Source organism: Calypte anna, chromosome 1 (assembly GCF_003957555.1).
Source record: "Calypte anna isolate BGI_N300 chromosome 1, bCalAnn1_v1.p, whole genome shotgun sequence".
Lineage (NCBI taxonomy): Eukaryota > Metazoa > Chordata > Aves > Apodiformes > Trochilidae > Calypte > Calypte anna.
This window is the reverse complement of record NC_044244.1, coordinates 84,643,288-84,666,949: the sequence shown is the minus strand read 5'-3', so window position 1 is coordinate 84,666,949 and position 23,662 is coordinate 84,643,288. Positions and strand designations below refer to the sequence as shown.

The following is a 23,662-nucleotide window of genomic DNA, read 5'->3' as shown; positions in this document are numbered from 1 at the left end:
CAACCTCGGGGCCGGGCACTACTCCCGGAAGCGGAAGCGAGCGGCGGGCGCTCTCCGCTTTTTCTGGGTGATGCCGCCGAAGCGGTGCCGAGCGGGACCCTGCAGGCGGGCGGGGCCGGTGGCAGCAGCACCAGCGCCAGCAGCGGTTTGCCCGTGAGTTGCTGCGCAGCCGCTCCCCAGGGAGAGGCCGCGGTTGTTAGCGGTGACCGTAGGGGCGCTGGGGCCGGGAGCCTCTGACTGTCCAGCATCGCCTACGCCGGTGCGGGCCGGGGGGATGCGGGAGGCAGCGGCCTCCCCCCGGGCAGGGACACCAGGCTCCTGCTGGCAGCCTGCCGCTCCCCGGGGCCGCTTCAGCCGGAGGAGGCCCAGGGCGAGAGGTGTGGGCGGGGGTGGTGGGGGGGGGGAGATGCCCAGGTGGAGCTTGTGTGCCCCCCTCTGCTGCTGTCCGCCTCCTCCCTTCGTGTTTACGGCCGTGGTCTTTGGATGCTCCTCGGAGGGAGGGCGCCTTTGTAGATGACCTTCTTTGGAGGCATTCTAGCTGCTCGTATCCTCTTGCTTGTTGTCTTCCCACCGGCTCCTCCTGGCAGAATTCTTTCTTGGATGCTCTTACGGCTGTCATTGTCCCGGTGTCAGCCTGTATTAGCTGTCGGTTTGACTTCGGATGCTTGGTTCGTTTAGTTTTGGGTTTTTTTTCCCCCTAATTAATACATATTGTCATTCGTGGTCTCAATTGTTGCCGCTTGTGGATGCTGTCTTTTCAAAATAATTGCCAACTACGAACCCATGAAAAAGCTTAAATAGTAGGTCTGTGTGTGGCAAACTGAAGTTATTTATGTGAGTGCGTTTTTGTGACCTTAATTCACTAGTGTGGCTTAGTAGTTACAGTGAAAAGGCTGTGCCCTAGGGCTTATGTGCTGGCAGTTATGTTTTGGCAACTTTGATTCTCAATCTCAGATTCTCAAACCTGTGTCATCTCAGCTTTTAGGGAAGGAAAAAAGAAAAAAAAAGGTGAGATGGCAAAGTTCAGTATGCCTTTTCACTGGCATTCAGATTCACATTTTTGTTTCTTACGGAATCTTTTTGAGTGAAGGAGTTTTGTGCCTAAGTGCATGACTGTGAGAACTAAGTAACTTAAGTCTCGTTTCTATTGCTTTGAAATACATTAAACTGCGAGGGTTGTGTGATACAGAAGGAGGATGTTTTCATCAGGTTTTCTGTAAGCAGTTTTTTGTTTGTTATTCTTGTTTGGTTGGCTGGTTGGGGTTTTTTGTTGTTATTTTTAAAGTATGAAGCAGGGCTAGATCAAAAGGGGTATGTTTTTTTACTTACCCTGCTACAAATTTGCTTTTTTGTTTAGAAAAGGAATTAAGAATTTTCAGAAAAGACTAAGGTCCTTTCAGCACTTGGAAACCTGTGATCTGGTGTTTTGAATATGCTGAACACAAGTCAGTTGCACCAGTTTTATAAAGAAGATGTTTTCACTTGGAAAGGGCTTGTCTTTGCAAATATTCCATGAGTGCTCACATTGTGGTTGAGGTGTTTCTGCTCCCTGCCTGCTGTCATTGCATTGCAGTCTTGTGAAAGGTCTTGCACAGGAATTGCTCCTAGTGAACAGTTGGTGACCTGGTTTGATTTTCTTCCCTTTAAGCACCTGGAAGGCTCCAGTGGGAGCTGGAGTGTGACGAGTTAGGAGAGGAGAGGAGTTGCTGTTTCCATTCCATGGATCCCTTGGGTGCTCCTTCCCAGTTTGTGGATGTCGACAGTCTTCCAGGCTGGGCTGATGCCTATGAGGCTAAGCAGCTGGACTCTCATCAAAATCCTGTTGAAAAAGCTCAAGCTGATGTTAGGTCACCTTTTCCATACAGAAAAGACATCAATGCAAAAATTATCTTATGGTAAGTTCCTTATGGCTCTGGTGTGTTTGTCATCGCTTCTCCATTTACTGGGAGATCCAACTGCCTTGTATAGCAATTACTGCTATAAAGTAAAGCCTTCAAGGTCTGTTTTCTTACATCAAACCTTACATATCAGAAGAAAATGATCTTCTTGTAAACTGTGAACCTGCAAGTCTGAGATTTGCCCTCCATAGGTTATAAATTGTATGTTCATAGGCATTCCTTGATGCAGCACACTGGAACTTCCTCCTGTCATACTGTACAAATACCAAAGCCTAATTTTGCACTTTGGTGCAAGTCTTTACATTTATAGAAGTATTTGTGCTGTGTAGTAGCTTTTTTTCTTTCTTTGCTGTCTTTATTCTGCTTTTACTTTTCTGGTTTAGATCAGTATTTCAGTATTTCTTTTATGTGGTTCTTGTGGCTTGCTTTGGGCTCTTTTGCACCCCCACCCCCCACTCCTTTCTCTCCATTCTGTGTTCTGTCTCCATGTTTTTTTACCAAAATTATTAAATTATTTGGTAAAGTACAATGTGCTGTGACAAACTTAGTCCCTCAGTTTTTGTTTCCTTTAACTTGGATACTCAAACCTGCTCCGTAGATGAGTAACTCTTTGTTAATCTATATGGAGAAGGATTTCTCAGGGACACAGATTCGGGGATCAGCCTGAACCTCTTTCTGGTTAATACATGCAGGAAATGGGACTGTTCACGGATTTCCTGAGCCTGATTAACTAAAGAAAGAGAGAAGTAAAAGGTTAAACATCTCTTATGACTTGAGCTTGGGTGTGATAAGTGTATGCAATTTCAGCTGTTACTTGAATCTCTCCCTGTGCCCGAGCATCTTTTTTTCCCCTCTTGTGCTCTTTAATCCCAAAATCTCTAATGGCTGCTGCTGTGACAAAAAGCAGGTCAGAGTTCTGCTACTCCATTGTCTCGTGTATCTCTGCTTTGTTTATCTTCTGCATGTCTGATCCTTTAACAGCAGAACAAACGTGATCTAATTGTGGGTTGACAGTTTTTTGATAAAAGCAATGAAAACTTGGCTAGCTGCAGTGTCACTCCGGATCCTCAGTGGTGTGAAGAAGAGCAGCAGCAGTAAGGTGCTCGGGATAGTGTGTATACAGACCAAAAAAAGTACACTGAAAACATTGTTGACATTTTGAAAGTAATATACCACAAGGACTGTCCTCTTATTTCCAAGAGAAATTACTCACTTTTTGAAACATACTACACTCCCATCAGGTTAACATGCTGCTGCCCATGTTCTGCTGCCTATGCACAGCTACACCACTGCCTTTTCTACAGACATCATTAAGTTGCGGCTGAGGCTGGGAGGTTTTAAGGAAATGGCAGGTGGCATGCAGTCCTTGTTTATCAGTGAGAGAAAAAAGATGATTTTGCATGGTGAGCATGTCAGGATATGCTATGCTGTATGAGCACTGGAGTAATGTTAATGCTTTTCCTATAACTTAGCATTTCCTGGCTTGTCAGTACTTACTTGAGAGTATCCTTCATAATCTGACAGCCTGCAATAAACTGTTTCCTTTTTGCCCCAGGAAAGGAGATGTAGCATTACTGAACTGCACAGCCATAGTGAATACCAGTAATGAATCTCTCACTGATAAGAATCCAGTATCTGAAAGTGTATTACTGCATGCTGGGCCTGACCTGAGGGATGAACTCCAGAAGCTCAAAGGTAAGGGGCTAGAGACATGTTTATCTTATTGAAATCTACTGCCTTTGCATAGCTAAGAGCATCAGGGTTTGGGCATAAACTAGAATCAAGGTATAGCATTTCTTTTTTTTTTCTTTTTTTTTTCCCCCTAGTTTCTGTTGTTAATGTGAAATAAATGGAGGAAACACATGCTAATCTCTCTTTTTAACATTCTGGTTACAGATCATTGAAAGTCTGGCAGATGCTAGAGTTGCTGAGAACTTACTTTATAATACAATAGTTCCCATTGTTATTTGAAGCCACTTAGGGTAGTTATCTTATCAGAGATCTTTCCTCAAGGGACCAGTCTTGTGCATCTTCAGACTTTGCTGTCGTCTTGTTCAATGTGTGTACACTGTGGAGGACAGGAACTGAAGTTCACCATTGTGAAAATTGAGCGCTAATTTATACTTTATGTATCCTCTTTGAGGCTATTAATATACACATACAGACTTTCAGGAAAAGGAGATGGAAAAGTCTGTGTGAATCCTTTGGGTGGAAACAACTGTTATATGCAGCAGATGTTGTAGAATAGTTAGGATCCTGGTATGAACACCAGAATTCTTCTAAAATAAACTTGGGGGGTTTGTGTGCACTGTGACGTGAGAAGTGAAAGAGGTTTGTTATTTTTTTGACTTGGCTTCTTGAATTCCTCATTACCAAGCTGAGTTACAGTCTTGTGTCCTACTCCTGCAATGACACTTGTCTTCTCTCTATAATGTATGCTGTAGGTCCACAGCTCCTTTTACATAACAGTTTCCTTTAAATTTTGTGACAAGAACTTTTAAAAAATCAGTTTTTGAAATTCCTCTCCAGTTGCATGGGGAGGAAAGAGAGACTGGATTACAGCTTTAGCTTTTGTGTACCCTTAATGTGTTTGTCATGGAAGTGGAAGGGAAAGAAGTTTGATTCTCCTGTCATCTCTGCCTCCTTTTTGCCCTTCTTTCTGTTTAACCTTGAACTTTTTTCATAAGAGATTGTTCTGGAAAGTGAATGTGTAGGGACCTTGCTCTAAAGCTGTAAAATGGGTTCAGTGTTGGTTTTCAGTTAGTTCTCTCTTGCTTTATTCCTACTGCTTGGGTTATATTCGTCTTTCATAGACTGCCAAGAAAAAAAATTATGATCGTAAAGCATGTGATGTGCTGACCTTTCAAAGGCTTGTGCTTTCTTTAAGGCTCAGCTAACTTATGCATTCCCAGATACAGTACGTAGTTCTGATTAACACAGAAATCCTGTAGCCAAGGGTCCAGGCTTCCAGATGAAGTGTTAGTGATATATGCTTGCATATCACACTTACTGCAATCGAATAAAGACCTTCTGTACCAGCAATGCATGTTAGTCTTCCTACTCCAGTGAGACTCTTTCTCTGCTGCATACCTTATGTGGAGGATTCAAAATTTCCATTTTAAACTTGGAGAGAAATATGTTCTAATGTTTTAAATCTCATCAGTTAAAGAAAATAAGATCTTGACTTTGTTCCCAGTTATGCCACAAACCTTGACTTTGTGCAGCTCAGCTTAACCTGTATCTTCAAATAGGAATAATACTTGCTACTTATAGTTTTTAAATTTTGGAGCTCTCCAGGCAGAAGATATTGGGAACTACTAAGCAGAATGTAAGTGTAATTAAAGATTACTGATGCCACAGTTGTTTGAACTTCATTAGTTTCCCCACTGAATTCATAACTAAACTTGCTTCTCTTTTTCCACAAGACAATTTTTTTTCTACAAACTTTTGCTTATTCTTTTGAAGTTGTGTGACTTAAACGATACATACAGGAAGAATAGTAACTTCATATCTGATACGTAAACTTGAGTTTCAGGTTTAGTTTCCACTTTTTCCATATTGTGCTTATTTATTTGGTCTCGGAGGACATGCAGTAGTTCAGAAGAGTATTGCTTACTTTTAGTATGCTGTTACATTACTTTTGATTAACCCAGAAAAAACAAGAAGGCCTGTAGAAGCTAATTATATAATTTATGGGATCAAGAAGCTTACAAGATGTTGGCAATGTGTTGTTGCCATTAAAAAGACACACTGAAAGTTTTGAGCATGAGAGGTTCTCAGCCTGGAATGTCTCTTGCTATAAAATATGCTTTCATGTATGCTGACTGACTGCCTGAGCACTGTATGGACCAGAGTGAAGGTGAGTGTGGTGATTGTTGCTGTTCAGTGGGCAGCTTCAAGACTGACTTAGGCCAAGCTACTTCAGAGCTCCTGCCAGAAGTGGGTTGCAACTGCTTGTTCACATCTCAGTCCTTTTCGTAGGCACTAGCTACCTATAAGATGAGGCTGAAAGCTAATCTAGTGAAAATGCTGGTTTTCAGCCAGATCAGAAAGCTGAAGTACAGCTGTATAAGCAGAAGGAAGAGGGTGGAAAATGCCTGTCTTTTAGGGTAGGGAGAGAGGAAAAGCAGAAGTACTTCAGCTGTCTAGAGCAGGAGTTGACTAGATTTGGATGAAGAAGGGGAGAGTGAGCAGATTTTTCTTCCAAGTGCTGAAGGAAAAACAGACTTCAGACACAGTAGCTGTTCCTGGATTTTTTGTTGTCAGAATGTATTGAGGAACCGAAGGGAATAAAGGGGTCTTTGGGTGTCATCAAGGGTTGTGACAAACCGATTTACATTGCAAAAAAATACAGGAATAAAGTATGAGTAACTTGCAGGGGATAGCCAAAGAGGAGTCAAAACCAAAAAGAGGCAAAGATGTAAAGTATGCTTGTATGCAGTAAATGGTCCTAGAGTATGTAACTGGAAGGTGCTGGGAATGTTGCAATGAACTTGATGCATTCTTGCTGGACATCTGGTCTGTCAGGAAAGCTATGATCTCCGTGAGAGTCATACTCCTGCCTTGTGGACGTGAAGAAACTTGCAAAAGAAAGAAGGCTCCCTTGTTCTGTGAGCATGGATGAAACAAATGCTTGATCTGTTCATTTTTCATGGTTTTGCTAGCAGCTGGTGGCTTTAATTAAGAAGAGTTGTAGTCTTTGTATCCAAAAAGCAATCTCCCAAAGCAAGTTGTTAAATTCAGGACTTTTTGTTTCTAGTTGCATAGCAAAATTGCAGATCGGTTCTCTGCACGTTGTTAAAATCATTTCTCCCTTTGGCTCTATACACAGCGTAGTTATCACTTCATTTAAGACATTTCCTGCAATTTCTCTTGTCCTTACATGCACAGTTTTAAAAATGAGAGGAATGAGCACAGCCCTCAGCTTTTCAACCTGGCTAGGTGATACAAAAGAGTTGTTATGAGAGAGAATGCTGTCCTTAATATTTGATGTCTAAAACTTCCACATACAGAGCTGTCCAACTCTGGAGTCAAGGACTTGAATACTTCTTGATTTCTTATGACGTGGGCACTTATCCTCGTGTTTGTTTTTCTTTTTCTCAGGGTGCAGGACAGGCGAGGTTAAACTCACCAAAGGATTTAATTTGGCTGCACGTTTCATCATTCACACAGTGGGACCCAAATACAAAAGTCGGTATCGCACAGCAGCCGAGAGTTCTCTCTACAGCTGCTACCGCAATGTTCTGCAGCTTGCAAAGTAAGCACACAACTTGCACGAGGGTGGCTGCACTTAGTGATCAGGGTGAACCAAAACAGAGAGAACAGAATTTTTCCCTGTTACTCACCACACCCTCCTAGGGGAAGATAAAAGGGGAATAAGGAGGAGAGGTATCAAGGTTGGAAGTTAAAACCAGGACAGGTTTAATAGAACAGGGAAGGGATAGTAACATCTAGGGTAATTATGAAAAAAAGAGACAAATCCAAACCTGATTTTAATGGTTTCTGATAATAGGTGCCTGAAAGTCCTTTGTGGCAGACCTGAAAAGGGGCCCAGGGCTCTTCCCACCAGCTGATGGAATCAGATCCTGCAGAGCAGGACCATCCTCAGTGATGCTCTGAACACTGTTTGCAGCACCTTTTTTACTTTCCTAAAACTCTGATGGAAGCACTTTACTGATCTCTTAAACTATGTATCACTCCAGGCCAATGATTATCTAATCATGCCTGGGACTGAATAAGAGACCTTGGTCTGTCATCTCCAACAAAACAAATAATAGGTCAGGTGGTGGAACGGGAGAATGTTTGCAAGAAAGAGCACCTCTTCTTCTTCCCTCCTTTTTCACTGTTAATTCTGTACAGAAAGTAAGGTATTTTGGAAAGGATTGCATGGAAGAACTTGTTCATTCAGGATATGAGAAACTGCAGGAACAGTGTAGCAAAAGTAGAAGGAGAAATATGAGAACAAACACAAGAGGAAACTGTCAAAACATTGATTGTTCCCTCCTTCTCTGCGTCTTGTCTGTTTCCTCTTGTCAGAAGACAATCATCTGCACAAACCTGAAAGAGGATTGCAGCTCTGCAGAGGGAGGGAAAGAAGTGCTAGTGTTACCCACTGTACTGACAGAGATTTGTTCTCATATTATTTTCTGTTAATTTGTTTGTTTGTTTGTTTTTAATTTCAGGGAACAGGCAATGTGCTCTGTAGGTTTTTGTGTCATTAACTCTCTGAAAAGATGCTACCCCTTGGAGGATGCAACCCACATAGCACTGCGTAAGTGTTGGAAAGTGGATGACAGTATTTGGCAGGTGTCTTACCTTTGACAAACTGATGTTGATATGAGGAAAACCTTTTTTTTTTTTTCCCCCTTTTTTTCTTTGAGGAGAATACAGTTTTTTAGAGGCTTTAAAAAAATAAAAAGGTATGACCTTCCATGATTGATCTGGAAATGGAGGATAAAAAAAATTCTCCTTTCTCTGTTAAGAGGTTATCAGTGAAGATCTATGGGAATCTGTGCTGGAACTTGCAGTCTTCTATATATTAATTAATAACCTGGAAAATGAGGTGAAATAAGGTTCTTTCCCCTGCAATGGGGTAACAGAAAATTGTTTAGAATAGCAAAGATGAGACCTTACTGTTGAGTAGCTGTAGACAGATCTCAAGCAACAGAATTAATTTCATCTGCCATTCTTGTGTCATCAGCATATCCAAATGCAAAGTGATGTTCTTCCCACACTGACCCACCCCTATATACTTTGCCCTTCACATGCAAAATTATGGGCTAATTTTAGGGAGTAAAATCATGAGATTATAATAGTTCCATGAAAACAAGAGCTCACTGGAGTACAAAACTGCAAGCTAAGACACAACAAAACTAATGTTATGCTCTAAATATCTGTGTTTTGTTTGCCCTTCAAGGCTGCACATTTAAAAAGAGCATGGTGGAACTAGAAATTGAGCAGGTTGATGAGAATAGGGAAAGGCAAGAAATAGCTAAAGTTTTAGTCTTTGACTGTAATACACTGAGCTTGAAGGGAGTGTGGCAGATGTCTGTAAACTCATTTGTCGCATTGTAAACTGCAAAAGTAGCTGTTCACTGTCTCTTAAAATAAGAACCTTCAAACAGGATGAATCAGATTTAGAACAAACAAGAGGAAATGGTTCTTATGCTTATATTATCTGTTTTATGGAACTTCTTATCAAAAAGCATTGTAGGTGCTAAAGGTTTTCAAACTTATTTGAGTTCAGGAGGAAACTATATTAAAGATAAAAATTAAGGCTACTAAAACCAAATCCAGAGATATATTCTGCACTCTGTAGTAATTGTGTAAGATTCTCCTCCTGTTTTACTAAGTACCTGTAATTTCCTTTGCAGGCACAGTTAGAAGGTTCCTGGAGATTCACGGAGAGACTCTGGAGAAGGTGGTGTTTGCAGTCTCAGAGCTTGAAGAGGTATCTCCCTGATGTTCATTCCACCAAAATTCATGGGCATACTTGATCTTCTCTGTAGCAGTATTAACTCTTGTATTCTTAGAGTTGGATTTTCATTTCCTGTTCAGACCACAGAGATATTTGTTCGCACAGCATCCTTTGCTCTCCTAACATAACATCTTGACCAGTACTGTTTATGCTCTTAGCAATCACTGTGGGCATATTCAAAATCTTTCCATTTCTGGCTATAATGTTCCTGAGCCATGAACAGGAGCTGATACTAGAGATTATAGGATGCAGTTGTGCTGGATGGTATCTTCCAGCCAGAAGGGAAATCCCTCCTACAAGATTTCCTCTTTAAGCAATGCTACTTCTGTGCTTTCTAAAGGCCAGTGTAGCAAGTCCACAGATCACCTACAAACACCTTAAACATGGCTTGCTGGCTTGTTGAAATAACAAGCTTGACATTTAATGATGTGTGTTCAGACAGATGCTAGCAGTTTGAACATTGACTTCTCTTGTGTATCAGACTTGCTAATGGCTGCTCCTGGGCAGAAAGCCCACTGTGTGCAGGTTCTGTGGCATCTGGAGGTGGAAAATAACCAACTTGTTGGGGATTCTAAAACTACTAATCAGATGGAAAGAACACATGAAGTATTATAACGTTTAGCAGAGCTTTTCCACAGTTTTCCTCTGTGTGGGGGGGGTTCTCTTGGCTAGTTGTTGCTTTTGCTTTTTTTCCTGTCACATGAGTAAAGGTGATCTGTGTAGTTGTGCATTTTGATAGAAGCAGCTTTCCCTGGTGTCTGCAATCAATGTATGTTGTAATGTATGTGTCTGCAATCTGCCTGAGCTCATGCAGGTCAAAACAGTCATCTCAAGGTTATTTGCCACTATGGAAAAAAGAAAAAGTTAACTTTTATCAAGATTATCTGCCTTTATTGCCAGGTAGCAGCCCAAAACAAGCCATTGAGAGTGTTACTTTGCCTCCAAATCTCTGAGGAGGTCTGTGCTACAAGAGCATGTGTCACTTAACCAAAGGACAAGGATGTGTGATAGACCTTCACGCATTTTTCTTATTTGTAGGCTACTTACCAGAAGTTGCTGCCCCTGTATTTTCCACGATCGTTGGAAGAAGAGATACAATCCTTGCCTTACCTCCCTGCAGATATTGGCAATGCAGAAGGGGAGCCCGTTGTACCGGAGAGGCAGATCAGGATTACTGAAAAGCCAGGTGTTCCTGATGGTGAGTTCCTAAATGAGCTTTGGAGAAACCATCTCCCAGTTGACGGAAAAACAGAAGAGGCAAGCTCCCTACCCTGCCTTGCCTAAGGCAGGCTATAATGAAGACAGTTGTCAAGATGCCTCATTTGGTTTATGTTCCACAGCGGTGACTTCTGCTTTCTGCCTCATTGTTTAGAGTGCTGTGGTTAGAGGATGTGGTAGAGCTGTTGTTTCTGTCTTTTTGTTTCTTAAGTGAGGAGAGGTGGGGTAGTTCTCCCAAGGCAACTAGGAACTTTGAAGATTTTTCCAGAATCTTACGCAGACCCTAATTTAAAAAGACAGAGGAACTAGATTGACCCAGAGATTGGTATTTGGGAAATGGCTGTCAAAGCTCGGTGGAAAAGGTCTTTGCAAAGAGGCTGCCCAGATGTCAGGGTTGAGAAGGTAACGTGTAGAGCAAAAGGGTTTAATATAAAAATGGACACAGCTGGCACATTCTGCCTTATTTACTATACAGTGCTGTGAAAGATTTACTCTTCTTCAGGCAAAGCTTTAAAACATCAAAAGCAGATAAATTGGAATTTATTTCAAAGGTTTTCTGCTTTTGCATGGCTAGTTGGGATAAGGTTGAATATGCAGTGATTATATAGACGATTTTCCTGTTCAGTTTGATATCTCCTGTACCTACTCCTGCTGATCAGATTCCAGTCTTGTTTTTTCCTGTCCAGGCTGCTGGTAAGGATGTTACAGCTGTGGCTGATTAGAGTCAGGCATTCAACCACAAGCTTTGTGAAATTATTAATCTTGCATATGTACGAGCTAATGGATATTGTGGAATCCTGCACTTGTCCCATTGCTGCTGTAGCACTCTAAAACTGAGAAGGTCAATTTCTGCCCAGACTGGCCAGAGAAACGGTGCTAGAAACCTTGGCAATATTTCTTGATCACATCAAATTCAGTACAGCATTCTGGTGGTATTGTCACCAGCAATCAAACCTGTGCTTTTGTACTTCATTATACAGTCATGTCATAAACAATACTACAAAAATACTCAAACTTAGGTCTCTACCAGCTCTACCATATCTGTTCAAGAGGTGTTAATGATATCAAGTTAGTCCTTTCTACAGCACAGCTTCTAAACTGAATAAAGCTTCAGCATCTGTCCCTTTGCATACTTATTTTTACCCGTATGACGAGTAGGACAACTGTGAAGCCTGAGTCTCTCTCCAGGCCTTATTTGCTGAGAGAAGCAACCATTATCCCTTTGTTAGAAGCTGGTGACTAGGACTTGCCCAGTTAGTTTTCAGACAAACTAACATTTTAAGGGAATCCATAGTTATTAATTGCATGCTGTAATCTGCCAGTGATAACGATGAGATAACAGAGCCACATCATAGCACGCTGTGGGTTTTTATTTTAGTTTATAGCATGTTAACTGGGTTGGCTCACAGAGTTATATAGCAGCTCAGCAGTAGCATTGCTGTCTTGAACATATGTAGCATATGCAGCTTGGACATTTTACACAACCTTTGTTTCTACTGCAGATGCTTCAGATGAAGAGGGTCTGGAGGCAGATTTGTCTTTCATTGGTTCCCATGCTTTTGCCCGCATGGAGGGAGATGTTGATAAACAGAGACGCCTCATCCTTCAGGGACAGTTGTCAGAGGCAGCACTGCAAAAACAGCACCAGAGGAAGTGAGAATTTCCGTGTCTATGTGAATGTTCTGGGATAGTTAGCTGTTTGGAGGACCAACCCTTGCGATGATCTTGTTATCTGTAAAGCCTAATCTACTGGCAAGGAAATACAGATAAAGCGTGGTGTCACCCTGGATCGCTATGGTAGCCTCTTTGGCCTGAAGGGAGAAGGGAAGGAGCACGGAGGAAATGGGAAGCTAGTGAAGAACCCATGAGCATGCCCAATGCATCCAACCGCCTGGCTTTGCCTCCTTGCCGCAAGATGTCACTGTTAACATTTTTTGTAGTGCTGTCACTTGCTTTCAATACTGCCCATTTGCTTCTGAGTCATTGGGGTTCTGTCTTTCAAACCAGAAAGTTAAATGCTGAGGCTTTTTTCCTCCCCCCCTTTTTTTTTTTTTTTTGTTTTGTGTTTTTGTTTTGTTCCCAGTAACACTGATGTGCATGATCACTGATGTAACAATCACTTTCTTAGAAGCCAGTTCCATGCTGGAGGGGGGAAAAAGAAAGTGTCACTAGTTACTACATAGCTGTGTTTGACTTCTAGACTTTCCAAAGATTTTTTTTTCCATTTTTTTACCACTGACACTGAAGTGCCTGAATGCAGTGTCACTATAGTTATTAGTTTGTACATACTCGTTGCCCCCCATGAAAATCAGTAGGTATGCAAGTGACACTCAAGTATCTTTTGGGTTTCCTTTGCCCAGCTCTTTAAAATGATAGCTACTCCATAGGTCAGAAAACTACAATAGTGAGAGGGCTTGGCTTATTCAGAAAGAGCTTATTTTGTCCCTCCCATCCTGTATACTTCTCCGTTAATGGTAATCCAAAGAGGGATTACGTCTGACCAGATGTTCTTAACTTTCTAGTTATAATCGCTGGCTGTGTCAGGCAAGAGCTGAAGATCTCTCTGATATTGCTTCTCTTAAAGCCTTGTACCAGACAGGTAAGTTCAGGGTATTTATGTATTTTGTCTCAAAGTAAGAATACAAAATACAAATACAGTATTTTCTTACTTGATTGTTGAATACATTACATTATTAACCTAGAGGCCTGGCCAAGAACTAAGCAGTGTCTCCGCAGTAAATCAGTAATTCTTGGCTTCAAAAGAATCTGTGGCAAACTCCAAAACTGCTCTGCTTTCACAGTCTGAGGATATATATCCTGAATTATATGTAGCTTTAGATGCAAACCAGTATTGTTAGATTAAGCCAATACATAAAGTGCTCTGTATAACATAATTCATCTTTTGGTCTGAATTATCCACACTCTTGATAAAAAGAAATGAATGTTGCTTTCTAGTGTAGAGAATAAGCAGTTACCAAAGCAACTTTTAATGCAGCTTCCCTGAACAAACCAGCTTGCTTTTATTTTCTCTCAGGTCAGGTATGCGTTGCTCTCTGTATGTGTCTCCTAGTACTAATGGCTGAGTAAGTACATAGGCAGCACATCCTGCAACCTTGAGTTCAGTGGACGAGGATCTTAGGGAGAGAGTCAACAACCAAGTGGAGATTCCAGTGGAAGAAAATAGCTATGAGTTCCTTGGAGCCTGGACAGCAGAAAAAGGGAACCTGTACTTTTCAGTTCTCTCTAGGTAGCATAACACCCAGATATTAAAATCTGCCATAGTCCCAGTGGCTTATTGCTGCTTTGCATCCATGACAGGAAGAAACAGGCAAGTAATCAGGCTCTCAAAAACATAGCTGTCTTTCTGCAGAGAAAGTCTGTTCACACTTGAGCTACTATTTTTGGCCTCCTGAAAATCAACATACTTACCTTTATCTCTGTGCAAATATGAAGGCTGTGTGACACCTTCTTCTCAGTAGCTGAAATCTTAAATTCTTTTGTTTGCCAAAGACAAGGCTCTGTGGGCTGCAGGCAGTCCATTAGGCATGCTCTGAGAATCTGTGCATTTGACTTCAGAGCTTGTTTTCTAGGAAGAAGTTTAGTAGAAGTGAAATTGAAGTTTTTCTTAAAAAGAAAACATTCTTACAATACAATTAGGTAAATGTGGAGTTACACAGGAAACATAAAATTGTAGTTCTTAAAACTTAAGTTTCTGGGATGTGAGGCAACTTTCTTTTTTGAACCCAAATATCTACTGGTATAGTGAGAACAGTAACTCCAGTGTATTTCCTCTGTTAAGATGGAAACCAGATTCACTACAAAAATTCTGAGCTGTGGCTGGTCCTCTCTTGTTCGAAAGGGACCAATTAAAAAATGAGGCATGACTAAGAGAAATTTTGAGGCATATTTTTCTTTCCTTTATAGGTGTAGATAACTGTGGTCGCACAGTGATGGTGGTGGTTGGAAGGAATATTCCTGTAACATTAATAGACATGGAAAAGGTAAGGCTTTGTAAAACTGGAGTTGGGTAGGTTTAATATGAATGTGCAGGATGTGAAAGTGATTAGAGGGGTTATTAAGTGTTAATGCTAGAAAAATTATCTGTAGAAGACTTAAAAGATTAAATAGAAACCAGTCTTGTTGGCAGATAGAAATGTATTGCCTTATAAAACTGTGTGTGTTGAGGTGACTTTTCTTGAGGAGGAACTTGGCTACTTTTAGAGAAAGAAGCCTAACATGGGTTCCTTTTTCTTCTCAAGAAGAGACTTGGCCTTTCTTTAATTGGCAAGATATGAAGAGCAAAATGTAACAACTTGAATTAAATTTTCATAAAAACAGCAAGAATTTATCTCCATCTGTGAGGACAGCTACCCAAAAAAGTGATCTAAATGATTAGAGTTAAAGACTTGGAATGTTCACCTAACTGAAACGTGCCACCCAGTCTCACAATTCCTGATTTGTGAATTAATTAAAGAAAGCATATTAAAATGTAATGCAATTGTAAAACAATCCTTTATTTGCAAATATAAATTTGTTTCTTTTTCTTTCAGGCTCTTCTGTATTTCATCCACGTCATGGATCATATTGCAGTGAAGGAGTATGTGCTGGTGTACTTCCATACACTCACAAATGATTTCAATCAACTAGATTCTAATTTCTTGAAGAAACTCTATGATATTGTTGATGCCAAGTGAGTGTCAATAGATGAACTCCTGCTTAGTCTTCCTCTGTGCTGCAGGAATGTTTGGCATTCCTTGTATCTGGTTTCCCATTTATGTGTGAGAGTGTTTTGCTGGGACAAAAACCTCAATAAAAAACAGAAGCTAGAAGAAGGAAGATAAGTGTTCTTTCCTTCTTGGAACCTTTTAAACCAGGAAGTTCTGTGCTCCGCACGTTCCCTTCTGGAGCTGTTAGAAAGGCATATTTGGGTGTATTGTCTGTCTCTGCCCAGAGGTGGAGCTTCTGGAGCCTAGCATCCTTAAATTATGTTGCTAGTTGTGAGGGAAGAGGCTTGATGAATGTTGGCAGTCATAATAATAGAATAATAATGATTATTATATATAATAGAATTATTTATAAAATATAATATTCTATTAATATAATGTTATATGGTAATATTAACATATCTAATTAATAATAACAATCACTCTCCCCATAAAACACTGCAGGCTATTACATCTTTACATGAGAAATAATCATTCTGGGTTTTTCCTTTTATTATTCATTTCCTTGTCTGGCATCTGCCCTTACAGTAAATCTAACTTTTTAAAATTGCATCACAGGCACTTAAGCAAAATTATCTATGCTTTGACTATTACATTGTGTAGATGAGCTTAAGTAGAAGCTACTACTTAAAAGAGTTATTTCTTTCTTTAAACCAGATACAAGAGGAATTTGAAGGCACTGTATTTTGTCCACCCAACATTTCGTTCAAAGGTGAGATATATAGCACAAAAGAAAGTAATGTTTTGGGGTTTGGTGGGATAGTATATAAAACTGTAGTATGAGGCACATGCAGGTATGCAGAAGACTTCGAAAATTAGTCAGTATCTTCAACTTAAACTTAAACTTAAAATTCATCCCCATCTTTGATCTAGTTGTAGTCTTCCAACCTTAGGGGTAAGCTGACAGTGTAGTTGTCTGTGCCTCATTTTGTTGGTGTTCTTAACAGAGGTGGAAGCTTTGGATCTTGCTGCTTTTAGAGAGAAATATTTTATCCTTCTTCCTGCTGTCTGGTTTGCAGGATGGCAAACTGTGACCAAAATCTCTGTGAACTCTTTTTTGTGTTTGTTCTTTTCCTGAATATTTCACATTTCCTCTTCCCACAAGGGGTATTGCATGTGTGTTGCCAGTCACTTAAGAGCTGCCCTGGTCCGGGCAGAGGGCAGTATGTCAAACAGCAATGAAATCAGTCAGGACTGTTATTTAGGAGAGTAGCAAAGAGAGATGGGAAGAATGCCTGTGTGTCATGGGGTACAGAAAAATACTGTTAAGCCTTCAGGAGGTGAAAAACTCATCAAGCAATAAGGTATCCTTGACTGTGATCCATGTATGGCAACAGAAAATGGAGCTCCCTCCCTCCTGTACTTCATACACACCACACATGGCAGCAGTGTGAGTACTTCAGATGAACTGTCAGTGGCAGCCCTTCCTAAATTTTTCTTGTTCTGTTAAAACGTTAAGAAATGTGATCCTCCGTGTTCACATCAGATTAACCTGTGTTTATTCTGCTTTTTTGCTGATACCAATCAAATCTGTTAAAATTACACGCCTGCAAAAAACATCTGTTTGCACCTGTTCAGCAAGAATGTCTCAGCTAAATTTCCAGAGGGTCCTTTGTTTTTGTGTGCACAGCTGGGACAGCATGAGACTTGGAGATTCTGTGTTCTTATGTAGATGAGACTGAGTGTTTCCAGCAGGATACCTTCCAGTTGCTGTCAGGATATTAATTACTCCCACAGGGTACTGATCTGAGGCCTTGAGGGCTTGAATGAGATCTTTCAGCTTTCATGCTCCTCAACATGTAGGAGCTGGCATAGAGCAATACTAAGGTCACAAAGTCCAGCAGAAAAGTTGAGGCTAGGACATACTAATGTTTCAGATACCCAGTGGCAGTTGATCCACCTCCTCTCTTACTGTGCATTTCTATTTGAGAATTTATTTTCTTTTTTTGTTGTTGTTGGAGTATGAGAACTAACGTTCACCAGTCCGTTGCCATGTTACCTGTGCTTTTGGGAACTGCTCTGGAACGTGACAGATCTGTGTGGCAAGCAGATAGCTGGTGAGAAGCAGGGTGGGTGAGAAGTCCGTAACTTGCAGAAATTGGTTTGTAGCCTATTTCTAGCAGCACAGCTGGAAATTGTATCCCCATGTGTCTTCTGCCAAGCCTTTTCTGTAACTGAAAGGCAAGTAGGATTGCTGTTGGGTGTTGCAGAGCCCATCAGCTTATGAAGCATGATGAGGAATATACAGCAGAAGGTTCTGGTGGAAAAGGTGGCTGCTAAGAGGGAATGATTTTTCTCTCCCCTTCTTTGTAGCTATTTCAAGGGCTGCTCTTCCTGTGAAAAATGGCTTAGCCCAGCAGCCTCAAATCCCTTAAAGAAAATGTTTGGCACATTCATCTTCCTACTTTGAACAGAGAGTTCCTTCCTTAGAAATAGTGGAAAACACACGCCATCTCCTGTGGGAGGAAGGCTTGTACATTCATGCAGCTTCCCTAACCCATCACCCTTAAATACGTATCTCGTTCTTAAATTTCTGATATAAATGGTCCATTTTACTGTGGTTTTGAATCCTGGCACAGTGGATGTCTGCTAAGTCTGCTTGCTTATTTCTGGGATAAAAGGGATCCAGAGGCTTTTCTCTGTGCCTCATGGACACTTGTGCCACTAGAAAACAAGTATAGTTCTGAAAGTGATTCAGAGTGCCAAAGATGATTCTTTGTTCGGTTTCTGGATGTGAAACTTAAATTATACATATTCTGAGGATAACTGCATATCTCAGTTTTCAGTATGCAGGGTTTCAGTTCAGCAGTTATCCTTAAACTAAGGGTGCATCATCGCACAAAAATCCTTTTTTTTTTTTTTTATGCTTAATGTGGCTATTTATGCTTCAATGGGAGTATTTTTGTGATCTGTGAAAAATTTTGTTTCTCTTGTAGTGCTGCTGCAATGTAACTCATCATAGGATGAAATTGTATCATAGGCAACAGCAGTTTTTTAGGCTGGCACCAACTCTAGCAAGAAGTGAACACTTCACCACCAGGACTTAGGTTAAGATACTCTTGAAGTGCTGTCAAGTTCTTTCATGCCCTTCCATGTAGATGTACTTCTGCTTGGTTTTGCCATAGTTGCTGATATATAAATAAAAGGATCTTTGGGGCATTTTTTGTGTGGAGCTTCTTGGCTTCCCTCTTCTTAAAGGTCTCCAAACAAGGCTTTATGGAACTTCATGTGTTCTGAATGAAGTGTCAGTGCCTGGATCTGAAACAGTCTCACCCAGAGAAATTCTGTTTTCATAAATTTAGTAACTTGGCTGTGAATCAAGAATGTTTCAAGACTGATACATACCTGAATATTCAAATTAGATAATACACCATGATCATAATCTTTACCATTAACCATTTTTATCTTGTTTTTCCATGACAGTCATAAAAGCAGTTTCTAAAGATCAAATGCCAATATAAAGGTTGTTACAAATCACTTAGGGCTGTTTCTACACAAGATTCTTCTAATTGTAATAAAATTTCCCATTTTTAATTCTGTACCTCTTTGTGGTATGACCCAATTATGAGATTGGTGACAGACCTTATCTGTGTTGTACTGTATTTTTCAGGAAATAAATTTAATGGCTGGACTTGATGATCTTAGAGGGCCTTTCTACCCTTAATGGTTCTATGATACTTTAACCCTGTGGTTTTCTATCTCAGCGGAGTGACTTTGATAGACTGTATTTAGATTCAGAACTGCAGTACAAGGAAGATACAGGAAAACTTGAGCAGACAACTAGATTTTTAACTTTTTTTGACTGCTCTGGTACAACTTACTCTACTTTCATTATATTAACGGATTTGGTTTAACCTCAAGTTTTCTGTACCAATAAGGAAATAACTACTCTTGTATTACTGTTTCTATAACCTCTGATTATTGGGAATGAAGATGATAGAAAAATTCCCTAGAAAGATTTCTGGCCCCCTCCATTTTTTGTGTGTTACTGGGTATGATGTGTCAAATTGCAGTGGCTTGTATAATGAGAAGGGGGAAGAAAAATTTTTTTAAATATTTTTTCCTGGTACCAGTTTTCATGATGGCTGCAAAAATATTTTCTATTAGATTTTTAGACATCCATAGCAATTATGTTCAAGGATTGCAGTTCATAATGCACCTTGGAATGCATACTACTTTTGTACAGGATTGAGAGAGTATTTTTCACTAGTTAAACTTTCATCCAATGTCAGTCATAAGAGGTGTTCCTAGAAAAATGTAGGAAGTAATGGGGGCCAGTGTCTGTCTCTCTGCTTTATGCTAACATAAATCTCTAATTCCACCCTTAAAATAATGAAATTATCTTAAATGTTCTGTCTTCTTTACCTTCTTTTTTTCTTTGTTCCTTTCTCATGAAAATCACTGTTTTGAGGAGGCAATATAGTTATTCCAGAAAAGTTTTTAGGCATTGACTTTTTCCTTATATGTTGTATTTAGGTAGGTTGGTTTTATTGACCTAATGTTTTAGTGTAACTTCCCAGATTTCCTCAAGGCTTTTTTTGTGGTATTGCATCTTTTCTGTTTTCTTACTGAAGTCAAAGTACAGCTGTCAAACAGACTCACAGAATGGTTGAGATGGGAAGAGTCCTCTAGAGGTCATCTGGTCCTGCAACCCTTTTCAAGAAGGGTCAGTGAGATCTGGGTGCCTAGGACCATGTGAGTGGTCCCTAATATGAGCTTTTGTGACTAGCAGAACAGAAACCTCTGGTTCTCACAAGTTTTTCTTCCCCTTCAGTCTGAAAACTTGAAGGCAAATGGCTGAAAATGCTTCAGTCGGAGTGAAATAGGTCATATTCTGAGCTGGCCAAACTGGAAGTGAGAATCACAGAATGGTTTGGGTTGGAAAGGACCCAAAAGATCATTTAGTTCCAACCCCCCTGCCATGGGCAGGGACACATACCACTAGATCAAGTGTACAGCTTATTAATAATAATAATCTGATAATCTACATATTATTTTAATTATTATTTTAATAATCTGGTAATCTACAGATAATCTACAGGTTTGGGTTTTTTTTAAATTTTGTATTATTTTACAAATAACAGAATAGCTGGCAGTTTGAGGAGCAGGTGTGGAGTCAGAAAGCACTAGCTTGAAAACTCTCAAGAGGGTGCTTGCTAGCAGCCATTGGTGCTGCTGACATTGCTTCCAGACCCTGTTGTGTTATTGCCATGCTGTTAGTGTTTCAAACTCAGCTGAAGCCTGTTGAACTTGAAGGTTTTTAAACAGCACCATCTTAATTTGCTGCTGTTGGGATGTATTTTCAGGTCTCGGCATGGTTTTTCACAACCTTTACAGTCTCAGGGCTCAAGGACAAAATCCACTATGTGGAAAGCCTCCAGCAGTTATTCACAGCCATACCCCCAGAACAGATCGATCTTCCCCCTTTCGTCCTCGAGTACGATGCCAGGGTAAGTGATTGCATGTGAGAAGCAGGAGGCTGTGCTCCTGTGTGTAGTTCTTCTGCTTCTCCCATCCTGCTCTGCAAGAGCTCTAAAGGGACTCATTTCCATATTTTAAGACTGGAGCAAAGAAATGGGGGTTCCAGGAGAGCCTTGCTGGTTTTATTTGAGAAAAGGTTTTCTTAATTCTTTTGTTTGCATCTGTCCAAGTAGAGGGCTTGCCTAAAAAACAGGCTCCTTTCCCAACAGTGTCCTAAGTGCATAAAAGGCTGACTACCTTTCTCCAGCCAAGAACTGTAACATAACACACTTAAGAGCCAGTGGACAAGATAAAATTAATGTTATGTACCTAACACATACCTTATACTGAGTGCAAAATTAAATACTACCTGGGTTTTCTCTTCCCTGTCCCACGTATTAACAAACGTGCAGGAAGGACAGAAAAAAAAAAGCAGTGGGAAAAAATGTAACTATAGAAAGATGCCTCATATTTGTGTTGGTCCCTCCTCTTCCCTTCTCCATTCCCGGTCTCAGACCAAATGGTGGAATGAATATGGCTTGCACTGACCAAATCATTCCAAAGAGGATGTGCTGTAACTACAAAGTAGCAGCCAGAGCTGTGTGTCGACATCGGTAACTTTCTCTTGCAGAACTGGCTCCCTTACTTCACAGCTTTGGCTTAATGGCAACATTTTAATCTGCATTTTTTACTTAAAATGGAGACCAAAGCAGGGCCTGGTTTTGCCTGGTTACCAGCAAAGTCCTCTTCTGGTTTAATTAGGGCAGTTACTGTACTCTTGAAACACAAAGACAGCAGAACCTGTTTATTTCTGCCTCTGTGTCATTGCACTGGAGAAGACTTTTGTTCAGCTGTTCATTCTGTTTTCATTGCAGGAAAATGGGCCTTACTATTCTTCTTATCCTCCATCCCCTGACTTGTGATCTTCAGTCTTGCGATGCTGCTGGTTTCTCACAAATCCAATGACCTGATGCCTGCCAAAACCTGTGCATTTGCCCATGTACAGAATTCAGAGAGAGGGTTTTCCTCCCCCAGCTCTGGTATTTTTTTACTGATGAGATATTTTCAAGCACTCAAGCAATCAGAGAACTTTATGCCACTGTGAACTGTACAACTATTTCAAATATATTTATCCAATCAAAAAGTTGATTTCAAGATCACTAGGTGCATTTTATTTTGGGTTGGTTTGTTTTTGTTTTTGTTTTTTTTTAAGCTGTTACATTTTTTCCTGAACTTTCTTTTTTTCTGGGAAATCCATCAAAAGCACTAGATCATGTTTGTAACAATTATAATTTTCCAGCTCTGTTTGTAATACCCATTAATACCCATTTCTGACTGGTCTGTACAAATACTGTGCAGTACCAGCCTGACACGTTGCTTTATTATGTGGTCTGTGTTTCACATCTGATTACTTCCCTTTCTGTTAGTGTTGATCACTTTGGTCTTGACCCAGCAAAAGTGTCTGGAATTGGGAATGCCATGTCTGCAGGCTGAAAAAAGCACTACAGCCAAGCCAAGATTAATTCAAGACTTAGTACCATAAATGCTAGGTGAGCTAGGAGCCTTGATAAAGCCCCTGTCAGTTATCATTGGATGATGTGACATGTCAGGATGTCCTCCCAGTAAGAATAAAATTGAAAAGCATTTGCAGTTTCTTTTCTCTAACTATACTTGTTTATGGTCTCCTTTGGCATGGACAGATGTGTTTGTATGATAAATGAATGCCATCTGCCTCAAGGATTTATGGAGGGGAGGGGGAAATGGTGACTCTGACCCCAGCCTCTGGTGGCAGAGATGGTTTCTGAGCGATATCAGTGTCTCTCTTACTTCCTATTACACTGACATTTACTGATTTTTGACAGACACAAAAAATATAAGAGATGTTATAAGATATAACATATATATAAAATATAAGAGATACTATAAGTACCTCATAATAAGCCATGAGGTACTTATGGGAACTGGAGGTCAAAAAGAAGGCTCCCATGTAAAACATAAGCAGGGATGACAGTCCTAGATACAGAGGGATGAAATCCCTAATAGGAAGGATGTTGCAACTGAACTAAATATGAAAATGATGGTACAGTTTTCATTTTTTCATTCTAGCTGCTTTCCTCTCCTGACCTACTCTGTCTTTACCAAACCAGTTAACCTTGTTCTGGCACTTCGGCAATAACTGCCCTTTTTTAAGCATAGGTGAAAGTCATTGTGAGATTCCTCAGAAGGCTCACTCCTTATTCACATCTATTTATTTGGTTGGAAATAGATAACTCTCTTCTGTTAAAAGACACTGTAAATTGTTGGGATAACCAGGAAAAAATCCTCCCTTGGTCTTGGTCATCTAATGTAAGTTAAGAGTGCAGTGAGAGATGCAATAGTACTGAGTTTCCTTTCTTTTCTACTTTGGCCTCCTGGCTTAACATTGTGTCTATACTCCAGCTTGGGTTTAACAGTGATGCTCATACAAAGTATAAAAAGCAAGTGGTTTGGCTTTTTAAGTGACCCCCAGGGTCCTTATGTGATTCCATTATCAGATCCAAGGTGCTCTAAAAGCTGGAAACTTTAGCACAATGGAAAAAACACCTTGGTGTTAATATTTGGGAGCGTAGCACCGTATGGTCAGTTCACATGTGAGTTTTTCAGCACTTTTTTGGTGGCTTTTGAGAGAAGGAAGTAGCAGCAGTCTGTCCAGAGCAGCCACCACATGTCCCTACCTCCTCTTTTCACCTAGCTGTTTACAGCTGCCCTTGCTTAGGGACTTTTATAGCCACCAATGAATTTTCCATGCTTCTTTAACGATTTGTGCAGCTTTCCACCCCCCGTAACCATCTGCTGTTTTTCACACCCATGGCATTTTCAGTGGGGCTCTTGCAGAATGAATGGCC

The 23,662-nt window shown here is 40.5% G+C and overlaps 1 protein-coding gene across 4 annotated transcripts; it reads left to right on the top strand.

The window, feature by feature from the left end:
- The first annotated feature begins 3 nt into the window (after positions 1 to 3).
- Positions 4 to 22,444, top strand: GDAP2 (ganglioside induced differentiation associated protein 2). 4 transcript variants are annotated; one of them, XM_030451292.1, is made up of 14 exons: positions 4 to 153; positions 1,649 to 1,895; positions 3,454 to 3,593; positions 7,002 to 7,155; positions 8,081 to 8,169; positions 9,272 to 9,348; positions 10,414 to 10,573; positions 12,096 to 12,246; positions 13,116 to 13,192; positions 14,518 to 14,594; positions 15,144 to 15,283; positions 15,975 to 16,029; positions 20,624 to 20,767; positions 21,653 to 22,444. In XM_030451292.1, exons 2-14 carry the CDS (start codon positions 1,720 to 1,722, stop codon positions 21,698 to 21,700), a joined length of 1,488 nt encoding a protein of 495 aa, XP_030307152.1. In that variant the 5' UTR covers positions 4 to 153; positions 1,649 to 1,719; the 3' UTR covers positions 21,701 to 22,444. The 4 variants fall into 4 exon arrangements, with proteins under 4 accessions (XP_030307152.1, XP_030307159.1, XP_030307137.1 ...); XM_030451299.1 differs by having other exon boundaries at positions 4 to 208; XM_030451277.1 differs by having other exon boundaries at positions 4 to 377.
- Positions 22,445 to 23,662: the final 1,218 nt, after the last annotated feature.